This window comes from Miniopterus natalensis, chromosome 2 (assembly GCF_054644295.1).
Source record: "Miniopterus natalensis isolate mMinNat1 chromosome 2, mMinNat1.hap1, whole genome shotgun sequence".
Lineage (NCBI taxonomy): Eukaryota > Metazoa > Chordata > Mammalia > Chiroptera > Miniopteridae > Miniopterus > Miniopterus natalensis.
The window spans coordinates 167,873,613-167,887,182 of record NC_142082.1 but is presented as its reverse complement, the minus strand read 5'-3'; the positions used below and the strand labels follow the sequence as shown (position 1 = coordinate 167,887,182).

The 13,570-nt window shown below is 41.1% G+C and overlaps 1 protein-coding gene across 2 annotated transcripts in view; it reads right to left on the bottom strand.

The window, feature by feature from the left end:
* Positions 1-13,570, bottom strand: part of VAMP1 (vesicle associated membrane protein 1) — a 44,907-nt gene continuing 31,337 nt past the window's right edge. The window contains exon 5 of one of the 2 annotated variants that reach the window (XM_087814828.1): positions 1-132. In XM_087814828.1, coding sequence (XP_087670954.1) covers positions 32-132 — 101 coding nt within the window. In that variant the 3' untranslated portion in view covers positions 1-31. Of the gene's footprint in view, positions 133-6,693; positions 7,308-13,570 lie in introns of those variants that run through there. The other variant, XM_016221782.2, reaches the window with a different exon arrangement.

Sequence of the window (13,570 nt, the reverse complement as noted above, 5' to 3'; positions counted from 1 at the left end):
CTTTCCAGTTGTGCTCTTTCAGCATTGTGGTCTACACTGATTGGTCAGCGCCAGGGTCATTAGTCAATTCAGTTGGTCCTGAGGCAGCCACAGAGTCACTTGTCTGGTTTTGTTGCCTTCCTGGGCCTGGAGCTGAAATACAGCGGAGGCCTAGATGTTATTTTTAGGAAGGAAAAGGTCAGGGGGTCTAAACCTCATGACCAGTGATAAGAAGGATCGGGGCCCAAACCACATGACCAGTGATATGCTAGAGGAGGATAGGTTACCCTGGGGGCAAAGTTCTTTTTTTCCCAATTTTGACCCTTGCTAGGCATCTGGGGCTTTCTGTCCTGGTGAGTTTCTGTACCTGGCCCATTGTCCTTGCTCTGTTTATGTCTGTCTAACTGCCTATAACAGTTTGTCTTTTCATCTTTCAACGTATCTGTCACAGGGCAAAAGATTTTAATTTTGATAAGGTCTAATTCATCAATTTTTTTCCTGTAGTATCTGAAAACTTACCACCAAACCCAATGTCACCCAGATTTTCTCCTATATTTTCTTTTAGATGTTTTACAGTTTTACTTTTAAAATTTTAACCTATGAACCATTATTGTTTTGTGTATGAGGACTATGTTGAAGTTTTTGTTTTTACATGTAAATGTCCAATTGTTCCAGCAGCATTTGTGGAATATTCTTTCCTCATGGAATTGCTTTTGCATCTTTGTCAAAAATCAGTTGATAATCTTTGTGTGGGTTTATTTCCAAGCTCTAAGTTGGTTCTGTTGGCCTATATGTCTATCCTTTTGCCAACCACACTGTCTTGATTACTGTAGCTTCCTAATAAGTCTTGAAATTGGGTAGTGCAATTTCTCCAACTATTGTTCTTTTTTAGTTCCTTTCTGTTTCTTTTCTTTCCCATATAAATTTTAGAATTTGCTTGCTGATTTCCACCACAAAAAAGCCTACTGTGATTTTAATCTATAAATCAAACTAGAGAGAATTTGACATCTTTACAATATCAAAGTTTTCAATCCATGAAGACAGTATATTTCTCCATTTATGTACATCTTTGATTACTTTTATGAGCAGTTTGTAGTTTTCAGCATTCAGACCCTGCACAGTTTTTACATTAATACCTAAGTACTGCCCGGCTGGCATGGCTCAGGAGTTGAGCATTGACCTATGACCCAGGAGATCAAAGTTTGATTCCCCGTCAGGGCACATGCCCGGGTTGAGGGCTCAATTCCCAGTAGAGGACATGCAGGAGGCAGCCAATCAATGATTCTCATCATTGATGTTTCTAACTCCCTCTCTCTCCCTCTCTCTGAAATCAATAAAGATGTAAATTAAAAAAAAAAAATACTTTGTTGGATTTCCCTCATTGCATAACCCACTTATGCATTCCTTTACCCTCAGCTATTATTTCTCTTTCCATTTATTTTTTCCCAAACATTTCCACCTTTAGGAAGGACACTAGACTCTGCTGGTCCAGATTGCTGGCAGCAATACTAGTTTAGCAAGTTCCTCCCTGACAGTCAGCTCCCATTCATATAGACAGAGCTAGTGGGCTGACCCAACCACTAGGCAACACAGCAGACTTCACTGTTAACCCTGACTTTGCCAGATCAGTGAAGGCACAATCCACCCTATCAGGTCCTTAGGAATTCTGGCATAAAGGTTTAAAGGCAGCCCAGTGGGTGTGGCTCAGTGGACTGAGCATTGTCCCAGGCGCCAAGAGCTCACTAGTTCAATTCCCCATCAGGGCACATGCCCAGGTTGTGGACTTGATCCCCAGTAGGGGGCATGCAGGAGGCAGCCAATCGATGCTCCATCTCTCCCTCTTCCTTCCACTCTCTCTAAAATCAATAAAAACATTAAAATAAAGGTATGGTTACAGTTGCTTAGGAATCCTCCCTGCTTCCAGCACCCACAGTAGCATCCTTTTTTTTTTTTTAATATGTTTTTATTGATTTTAGGGAGAAAGAGAGAGAAAAAGAGAGAGAGTAAGAAAGGGAAACATGGATGTGAGAAACATCAATCAGCTGCCTCCTGCATGCCCCCTACTGGGGATGGAGCTCATAACCTGAGCATGTGCCCTGACTGGGAATCGAACTGGTGACCTTTTGGTGCATGGGACATTGCTCAACCCCCTGAGCCACACTGGCCAGGGCCACAGGTACATCCTTGATCCTGGGACCACTGCATCAGGTAGGAAAAAAGAAAGTTGAAATGATGTGGGGAAGACCTATATTGTCACACAAGCATTTTCCCTCACCTTCTTTCCCACATTTCCCAGAAAATTGGAGGAATCTATCCGGGGAGAACCCCTTAGCGCCCCTCATGTTGAGTGCAAGCACACACTCAGGAAGGCACGTAAGCCAGCCTCTCTTGCCTTTATCTCCCACCCACCCCATTTTAATTTTTTTAATTGATTTATTTTAAAGAGAGAGCAAGAAGAAGGAAGAGACAGAGAGAAGCATCGATTTTTTTGTTCCACTTATTTATGCGTTCATTGGTTGATTTGTATGTGCCCTGACCAGGGATCTAACCCAAAACCTTGGCATATCAGGAGGACGCTCTAACCAACTGAGCTACCTGGCCAGGGCTATCCCCCCCATTTTAGACAGCAACTGTTTCCACTGCCCATTCCAATTCTCTATTAGACCATTACTCTGAGGATGATATGCAACATGAGTTGTCCATTTGATGTGATATCTCTTTGCCTGTTGGAAACTGTGGGCTATAAATAGTGCATCCCTTGGTCTGAAGAAATGTAACTCAGAGGCCCAAATTGGTACAGTATTTTCTATACCAATCCCTTCGTAGTATTTTGAGCATCTGTGTTATTAAAGAACAAAAATCCAACCAAGTAAATATAATATCTAATTGGCTTTATATAATAATTTTTGAACCAGGCAGCAACCCATCTAGTAAACAGAAAGGTGTTTTGAGGAGCTGTAAAAAGTGGGAAGTTTGTATAGGTCAAAACAGGGTGGGACAAGGAAATTAAAAGAGTGAATTATTTCAGGCAAAGTCACCTTCCCTTAGGAGAAGGCCTGGGGTCTTATCAGGCAGGTTACCTGACTAATAATGACCAGAAAATTCTAGACTGACTGGTTTAAAATTCCACTCCTGGGAGAGGCTGAAACTGCAATTAAGTTAGGTATTAAGTCTTGGTGAAGCTTACCATGGTGACTCCATTTTGTATATATTGTTTCTTTTACTTTTTTTTTCCAAATATATTTTTATTGATTTTAGAGAGAGGAAGGGAGAGGGAGAGATAGAAATATCAATGATGAGAGAGAATCATTGATCGGCTGCCTCCTTCATGCTCCTTACTGGGGATCAAGCCCGCAACCCGGGCATGTGCTCTGACCAAGAATCGAACCTCGATCATTGGAACATAGGTCAATGCTCAACTGCTGAGCCATGCCAGCTGGGCCAAACCAGCATTTTTTACTGGCATTTAAGGTTCCTCCATCTTTTTTCATGGCTTGATAGCTCACTTGTTTTTATTGCAGAATAATGTTTCACTGTATGGATGTATCACAGTTTATTTATCCATTCACCTATGGAAGGATATCTTGGTTACTTCCAATTTTTGGCAATTATGAATAAAGCTTATAAACCTTAAGTATGCAGGTTTTCTTGGGGACATGTTTTCAACTTATTTGAAAGGTATGAAATTGCTGGATCTGGATCATACGGTAAGACTATGTTTAGCCTTGTAAGAAATTGCCAAACCATCTTCCACAGTGGCTGTACTATTTTGCATTTCCACTAGCAATGAATGAGAGAGTTCCTGTTGCAACTAATCTTTGGTGATAAAAAATTAGAACAATGGTTGTATTTGGTGACGTGGGGAAGAAAGACTGCAAAGGGGCATAAGGGGACTTCATGGGGTGATGGAAACATTTCATAACTTGATTGAAATGGTGGTTATATGGGTATATACAATTGTCAAAATTAATTCCACTGTATACTTAAGACTTATGTGTTTTACCATTACGTAAAACTTTCAGAACTCCAACCCAGCACCAAGGAGAGGACCCGGACTGATAACTGAGTCTCTACTTCCTTTTCTAATCTCTAACTCTGCCTCCCATTCAAATGTTGCTGCTGACGCAAAGCCTTTTCCTTTGGAAACCAATATCACTGCCCCAGCCCCTTTCATGGTTTCAAGCTTTGGCCCTGAACCACAGCCAGTAATGGTAGTTGTGGTGACAGTCATGGTGTGGGAGTAGTGCTATTGTTGCAATAGAACTTGTAACCAGAATAGTGGTAGTTGATGTTGTAGTTGTTATTATAGTAGCATCAGTAGCTAATATTTAATGATGCTTAACTATTTTCAGGCCCTATATTGAATGTTTAAATGCTTTATATTATTTAATTCTAAGAAGTGTCCCTATTTTACAGAGGAGGAAATAGAAACTCTTTGTAAATACTCTGTTTATGACTTTGTTGTTGTTGCAAAAGTAAGACCTATTCGTTATTAGAAGATTCAGGTTAGCAAAAAGTATAAGATAAAAGTCACCTATCATCACATCTCTTTAAGTTAATCACTACTATGCCCTACTAGTATAAACTGTGCAATACACTTATAAAAACAGTACTATACAGTATGTGGCTTAATTTGCTTATTTCATCCGATAACATATCTAACGTTTTCCCCCATTAACAAATATACTTTTAGCGTTGGCTAGTGTGGCTCAGTTGGTTGAGTGTCCTCCCATGAACTGAGAGGTGGGGGGTTCGATTCCCAGTCAGGGCATATGCCAGGGGTTACAGGCTCAAGGCCCGATCCCCAGTAGGGGTTGCGCAGGAGGCAGTCTATCGATGTTCCTCTCTCTCCCTCTCCCTTCCTCTCTAAAAATCAATAAAAATATTTTTAAAAAATAAATATACTTTTAAAACATCATTTTAATAGCTCTTTTATATTCCATCATTTATAATACAATACACCTATCCAATATCTTTTGTTGGACATTTAGATTGTTTCCTTTTATTTTTTTATTTTTATTTTTATTTTTTAAAATATATCTTGCCCGGCCGGGCGTAGCTCAGTGGTTGAGCATCGACCTGGGATCCAGGCGATCGGGGTTCGATTCCCGGTCAGGGCACATGCCAGGGTTGCGGGCTCGATCAATGACTCTCTCATCATTGATGTTTCTATCTGTCTCCCCCTCTCCTTTCCTCTCTCCGAAATCAATAAAGATATATTAAAAAAAGAAAAAGAAAAATTTAAATATATCTTTATTGATTTGAGAGGAAAGGAGAAGGAGAGACAGAGATAGAAACATCAATGATGAGACTCACTGATCGGCTGGCCCACAACCCGGGCATGTGCCCTGACCGGGAACCGAACCCTGATCGCCTGGATCCTAGGTCGATGCTCAACCGCTGAGCCAAGCCCGGCCGGGCAAGATTGTTTCCTTTTAAAAAGAATTGCTGTTATAGAAATTTTTTTTACAGACCATCTTTATAGCTAAATATTTGCACACATCTTCATTTATTCCTAGAAGTGGAATTGTCGAATTAAAGAGTGGGGCATTTTTAAGGCTTTGAAGTCAAACAACCCTGACCTTGAAACCTGGCTTAGGGCATGTGGTCTTAGGCAAATCATATCTGAAATGTCCAAAACCATCTCCTAAAGTGGCCATTTTGGGTGTTAAGTCTGTGCCCTGTGCTCGTCTATTTGCCACTTATCACATTTTCCTATTATTACTCTTTGCCCATAGGTGGTGCACTCTTCCTTGATTGTAAACCCCAGGGCAGGACCCATGCATAGTCCTCACTGTATCCTCACCGGCACCCAGCTCAGTGTCTAGTTAGAGGAAATTTAGTGCTGCAGAAAGAGTAACAGTGTGGAAGGAAGGCACCAAGGTTCCATTCCCAACACGACCACTACTAGCATTATGGTCACAGACAAAGCCCTTCATGACCTGGCTTCACCTGTCCACACCCATCACCTCTCCCTCTGTGCTTTTACACTAGCAATTCTGAGTTAATGGTTGTCAGAACTAACAGTTTTCAGAACACACCTTGCTCTTGTACATGTCTGTGCCTTTGCCCACATTCAGGATAGTAGCCCATAGTGTGCCTTCATGCAAATTAGGAAGAGATGGCCCTGGATGGGTAGCTCAGTTGGTTAGAGCATCGTCCCCATATGCCAAGGTTGTGGGTTCAAACCCTAGTCAGGGCACATAAAAGTATCAACCAATGAATGCATAAATAAGTGGAACAACAAATCACTGATTCTCTCTCCCTTCCTCTCTCTCTCAAAAATCAATAAATACAAATTTTTTAAAAAATAAAATAGACCTGGATGGTATGCTCAGTGGTTAGAGAGTCAGCCCATGCACCGAAGGGTTGAAGGTTCAATTCCTAGTCCAGGGCACATACCTGGGTTGCAGGTTCAATCCAGGTCCCAGCCAGGGCATGTGCGGGAGGCAACCAATCGATGTGTCTCTCTCACATCAATGTTTCTCTCTCTCTCTCTCTCTCTCTCTCTGTCCCCCTGCTTCCCTCCCTTCCACTCTCTCTAAAAATCAATAAAAATATTTTTTAAAAATAAAAATAAATGGAAAAAATATCCTCAGATGAGGATTAATAAAAAAATAAAAAATAATTAGGAAAAGATGCCTCTTCCACCCAGTTGAGTACAGCTAAATTTCTGGCCCCACTTATCCCTTGGCCTAACAACATATTGCATTAACCAGCCGGCATACCATTTCCAAAACCTGGAACAAAGACAGCTAGCCCACCCAGCAAATCCCTTCTCATCCATCATGTTGCAGCTCAAATTCTACCTCCTCTGTTAACTCATCTTGCTCTAGCAGATGTATTTGGCTTTCCTGCTAAGCTTCCCCCATTTTTTGACTAGCCTCCATTAATGCAATTATCTTTATTGAATATGGTTGTTTGCCTACAAAAGTCTCTACTCCATTAGATTATTTTCAGTGTTTTTCTTCTTTTATTCCTCATACAAAGCCCAGTTTCTGACACATAGGAAGTGATTGACAAGCTTAAATAAATAACTGAATGAGTGAGTGATATTTTATCTCTCTGGTCCTCATATTGCTTGTCTGAGAATAAAGAAATCAGATTAAGAGATGCCTGAAGTTACTGCTAACTCTAAAATTCTCTTGTCCAATATACATTAAGTAAACATTTAGTGAACAAATTGTACCCGCCAACAAGAAAAATCCCTTTAAAGGGAATGAGTCCATTTATTTAAGTTTTCTTCTAGAAGCAGGGTAGTATGAGTTTTTTGAATCTCTTCTATTTTGTCTTGCCTCTGGAAACTTCTCAGAGACATTTCAGACCATCTGAAAAAGAATTTGAGAAGAATTGCTGTAGGAAAACCTTCCAGGAAATGGCTCTCCTTTCACTTCATTATGTGGATTACCTATTTCTGTTCTTTGTCTTTCTCAGATATTTTCCCAAAAGGGACAACTGTTTTCAACACAAGGAAGTCTTTTAGCTTCAAAGAGGCTAAAGTTACTTCTCTAGTGAGAATAAATTTTACCCTGTGTTCTTCCTCCCATTCCAGAGATCCTGTCCTTAAGTGGATATTGCCAATCTCCTTAGAAGGACAGCAAATCTATTCAAGGTCAACAAGTTTCTGAGACACTAATAGAAGCAGAGATATAGAGTGGGGGCTTTTACAAACTATATGGGTCCCTGGATCACCAAAGAGTCCACTATTTTTCTGAAATTCTATTCACAATATTGTGTGTAGGTGCATTTTCTAAAGGAAGATCAACAGCTGTCTTCAGATTTTCAGAGGAGCCCCTTGGCCCCCAAAAAGCTAAGTAAGAACCACTGATCTAGAGTCTGGGCTAAAATAGCCTGGAAAGTACAGGGGCTTTTAATGCTCTAGTGCATTTTTTTGGGTTATACCAAAGACAGATTCCTTAACAGCCACAGACTGGAGTCTTTGAGACTGAGTCCCTCTGTCCATATCAATGGCCCTCCCTTAGGGGCTTCCCCAAATCCCTTGGACTCACTGAAATCCAACCTGCTCTGCAGATACAGGAAAGCTCTGGGGGGATGTCAGATGTCTGGCACCTCTACCCTTATGTTTCAATAGTAGTAATGGCCTTGGAGAGACAGAAGATTGGGTTCCTGAGAGGGCATAAGACCCTCTGAAAACCACAATTGCTTCTGCCACAAGGGGGCACCCAAAGCTCAGACAAATGGGACACCAAGTATCCTGCCTCCACTCAAATCAAGCACCTGACTGGAGAGCAGAAAAGTTCCTTTACACTAAGCCAAAGCTTGAAGCTCCTGGTATTACATTCGGCCCCCAAACCCTTCTACCCATACCCAGTGTCCTTCAAGGTTCTTGCTGGCTTCAGTCCTCTCCCTAGAGGTGACCTGAACCCCACATTCCTCCCTAGAGTGTGCCCTGGATGTGTAATTTGAATTTCAAAGATCCTCATCCTGGATGAATGGAACACACACACTTCTGGTACCCACTCCTGGAGTTACTCCTGGGACCCTGCCGGGTCCTCACCTAGTGTTCAGAATCATTAGTATGATTTCAGGGTTGTGAGCAGAGCCCTGCAGAGGTATGCATATGATGTCATAAAATATCTCTAAAGTTGTGATCCATTCAGACAAGAAGAATAAAGAAAGAATCCAGTATTCATTTAGACCGAGTTACTAAGAGTAACTGCATCTTGGTTGGGGATCCCAGAATGCCTTGTACTCCAGTAAGGGTGCAACTTAGATCCAGAAGTCAGGATGCAAATCTAAGCCTATTAGAAGGGTACGGATTTAAACAAAATAAAAAACATCAAATTTATAAATAGAGTTCAAAACATTTGTGGGAACTTAGTGTACTCAGTTGAGAAGACTCACCTACATGTATGTAGCATCATAGCATCAAATCTCTGGCAAATAGACAACTTCAGCCTTCTTGAGGTGATAATCACAGATCATGGTCAGTAACTATGCATAGAATTTTTTCCTGTGCCCTCAAATATCAAACCACATAAACTTGCTTCTCGCAGCTGTCCCTAGCCAGCCTGTCCCATCCCTTTGGTGTGAAAATGTGATGGGGTCTCCTCGGCCCCAGAGCCTCTATACTGCCCATCCTAAGCACCCATTGCTAACTCTGAGCTCTAGTAAAGGTGAGTTTTGTCCCATGTCTCCCATATACCTCCTCCTGCTGGATTTCCCCACTCTTTCCATTCCTTTATGAACTTTGTGCCACTTCAGGAATCCTGAGCTCTCACTGCCAAAACTCCAAGAAGGTAAGGAGCTTGATGAGCCACTCACATTCCCAGGAACATATACTAGCACCTTCTGTGTCAAGCCCTGCACAGGGTGTTCCCCAACGTTACCACACTTAACTGCTCACATCCACCCTATGAGGTAAGTTCCATCATCTCCATGTTACAGTGGAAAGACTCACAGCTTGAGCAAGTGATCAAGCAGAGAGATGCCTTGGGCATGGTCCAAGCAGTACATATTTACCTTGAGTGGTCTTCCACTTCTCCAGTTTTTACCATATGAAATCCTTATACTCCCTCACCAGACTCCTCTGACTCCACCAGTCTCTGGGGCCCTTCCTGTACCTATCATTCAACATTCCTCTATGGCAGCAATTTTCAACCATTTTCATCTCGTGACACACATAAACTAATTAGCAAAAGTCTGCGGCACGCCAAGAAATAAATTTTTTGACAATGTGCCAAAAAAGAAAGAAAAAAAAGGTATAGCCTTGGTTAGAGCATCACCTGGATTCACCAAGGTTGCAGGTGCAGGTTCAATCCCAGGTCAGGGCACAAACAAGAACCAATCGGTGAAAGCATAAATAAGCAGAACAACAAATTAATGTCTCTCTCTCTCTCCCTCCCTCCCCCTCTAAAATCAATAAAATAAAAAATTTAAAAATATAGGTATAATTTTGATTCATTCACACCAGATGGCTATTGTTGTGTTGGCTGTTGTCATTTTTTTATTTGACAATCTAAGGGAAGAGATCAAATATTAGTGATAGTCAAATATTGCACGTCTAAAAAATTATTGTGGCCTGGCCAGCGTGGCTCAGTGGTCGAGCATCGACCTGGGATCCAGAAGATCAAGGTTTGATTCCCTGTCAGGGCACATGCCCGGGTTCCGGCCTCGATCCTCAGTCGGGGCGTGCAGGAGGCAGCCGATCAATGACTCTCTCCCATCATTGATGTTGCTCTCTCTCTCTCTCTCTCCTTCTCCCTTCCTCTCTCTGAAGTCAATAAAGATATATATATTTTTTAATTATTGTGGCACACCAGTGTGCCATGGTGCACTGGTTGAATATTGCTGCTCTATAGGCATGATGCCCATCAAAAGAGGGAGGGTTCTGGTGCAACTTGCAGGTAAGAGAGAAGACTGCCATAGCCCCTGCCCTTCAGGAATGCATTTAGAGGTGCCCCATAAACCCTGAAGAAGAGAGGGATCAAGGGAAGTAGCTCTGAGAGAGAGGGAGGCTCCTCCCACCAACCCACTCTCTTCCTCTCCCCCGCAGTGAGGGAGCTGTCAAAAGCAAAGGGAGTGTGGGAGAGATGAGTCAGATATGTTTCCTTTGTGTCACAGAATCAAACTCTACATCAGTAACTTCAGGTAAGGCACAAGTAAGCCCAAGCAATAGTCCACAGGATGTAATAGCAACACACCTGCACCCCAAGCATCTCCTTCCAACTCTGTGGAGAAAATAACTGCCTCCTTCAAAAGTCAACATGTTACAGGAACAGTGAACAACTTTAAAATAAAACTAAGAAAACAATTCCATTTACAATAGCATCAAAAAGAATGAAATGCTTATGATTAAATTTAATAAAGTACAAGACTTATACACTGAAAACTACAAAACAATGTTGAAAGACATTAAAGAAGACCTAAATAAATGGAAAGATACCCTATGTTCATGGATTGGAAGACTTACTATTGTTAAGATAACATAGTCCCCAAATTCATCTACAGATTCAATGGAATCCCTATCAAAATTCCAACTGCCTTGTTTTGCAGAAAAAGACAAGCTAATCCTAAAATTGATATAAAAATGCCAGGGACACAACATAGACAAAATTATCTTGAAGAAGAAAGTTGGAGGACTCACACTTCCTGATTTCAAAACTTACTACAAAGCTACAGTAATCAAAATAGTATAGTACTGCCCTGGCCAGTGTGGTTCAGTTGGTTGAATGTAGTGCATCGAAGGGTTACAGGTTTGATTCTAGGTCAGGGCACATACCCAGGTTTCAGGTTTGATCCCTGGTGGGGGTGCTGGGGGGTGGGAGGAACGCGTGCAGGAGGCAACCAATCGATGATTCTCTCTGTCCCTCTCCCTTCCTCTCTCTCTAGAAATCAATAAAACTTATATTTAAAAAAGTGTGGTAGTGGAAGAATGATATTTGAGCCCTACCTCAAATCATATACAAAATTTAACTTAAAATAGATCAAAGAAATAAATGGAAGAGCTAAAACTATAAAATTGTTAGAAAAAAAAAGATGTAAATCTGTGTAACCTTGGTTTAGGCAACAAATTCCTAAATATGACACCAAATCACAATCAGCAAAAAAGAAAAAAGAAAAATTAGATTTTATCAAAATGAAAAACTTTTGTGTATCAAAGGCCACTATCAAGAAAATGAAAAAAACAACCCATAGAATGGGGAAATGTTTGCAAATCATGTATCTGATAAGGATCTAGTATCCAGAATATATAAAGAACTCTTACAATTCAACAAAAAAGGCAAATAATCCAACTTAAATATGGGTAAAGGATTTGAACAGACATTTCTCAAAGAAGATATAAAAATGGCCGATACACATGTGAAAAGATAGACACTCAGGCCCTGGCTGGCTGGTTCAGTTGGTTGGAACATCGTTCCTATACACCAGGGTTTCAGGTTCAATCCCCAATCAGGGCACATACAAGAATTCACCAATGAATGCATAAATAAATGGAACAATAAGAGGGAGCTCTCTCCCTCTCTCTTTCTCTCTCTCAAAAATCAATTTTTAAAAAAAATTTTTTTAATGCTCAACATCATTAGTCTTTGGGAAATGCAAATCAAAACCACAATGAAATACCACTTCATACCAACTTGTCTGGCTATAATTTTTTTATGGAAATTAACAGGTGTCGGTAAGCACATAGAAAAACTGGAACCTTCATGTATCACTGGTGGTAAAATGATTCAGTTGTGGAAAACAGTCTGGCAGTTCCTCAAGAAGTTAAACATAGAGTTATCATTTGACCCAGCAATTCCTCTGGTCGGTATATACCGAAGAGAATTCAAAACATATGTTCACACAAAACTTGTACATGAATGTTAATAGCAGCATTATTCATAATGGCCAAAAAGTAGAAACAACCCAAACGTCCATCAGTTGGTAAATGGATAACCAAATGTGATATATCCATACAATGGAATATTATTCCGCCATATAAAGGACTGAAATACTGATAATACATGCTACAGCATTAACAAACCTTCAAGATACTGTGCTAAATTGAAAGGAGCCAGACATAAATGGCCACATAGTATATGACTCCATTTATATGAAATGTCAAGAATAGGCCAATCCATAAAGACAGAAAATAGATTATTGGGGTTGGAGAAATAGAGAGGGGAAGTGACTGGCTGCTAACTTTTAGGTATGAGGTTGGTTTATTTTAGGGGAGAGCATAGTGTTCTGGAATTAGATGGTGGTTGATATTTGTACAACTTTGTGAAAATATTAAAAACCACTGAATTGTACATTATAAAATGACTAAAATGTTGAATTTTATCGCAATTTAAAAAGTCAACATGCACCAAGGAGCCCTTCAGTCTGGGCTGGAGGCCAGTGTTGTCTTGAGTCATTCAGGGCTGAAGCAGAGGAGTCTAAGGGTCACTCAAGTCCCAAATGCCATCTTACAAATGAGGTAAAGGATACCACCTCCGCGCAGGTCTGAAGTCTCCTAAGGTCTGTAAAAGGGCCACAGGAATATCTCCCCTGCCACAAGGCTTTCCTCAGACCCTAGAGCAGATTGCAAACAGCTGTAGGAACCCACAGGCTTGGCAGAGGCCCTGCAGGCTAGGTCACAAGACAGAGGGTTTTTGAAGAGAAGAGCCAAGGGTGGACTTTAGAACACTGGTGGTGACGCAAAGATAAAAAGGCATTTGTCGCAAAGGAGGAAATACAAACAGCTAATGATCACGGAAAGATGCGCAGCCTCACTAGTCATCAGGGGAATGTACGCTGAAACGATGAGGCAGCGTTTTTCCTCAATTAGCTTGAGAAAAATGGTTAGCCAGCATGAGCAGCCGGCAGGGTGTGAGGAAACACGCTCTTGTTCCACTGCTGGTAGGTGTGTGAAGTGGTAGAGCCGCTTTGCAGGGCAACTTGCCAGCACCTAATAAACTGAAAATGTGCATGCCCTAGAACTCAGCAATTCCAACACCCAGTATTTATTCTAAAGTAACACTCCCACATACACAGGGAAATGTAAGATATTTATGTGACACAATTGGTAATAGTGAAATAGTGGCGAAAACCTAATTATTCGTGAATTCATGAATAGGAGAATGGCTAAAAAGCCCAGGCTCACCCA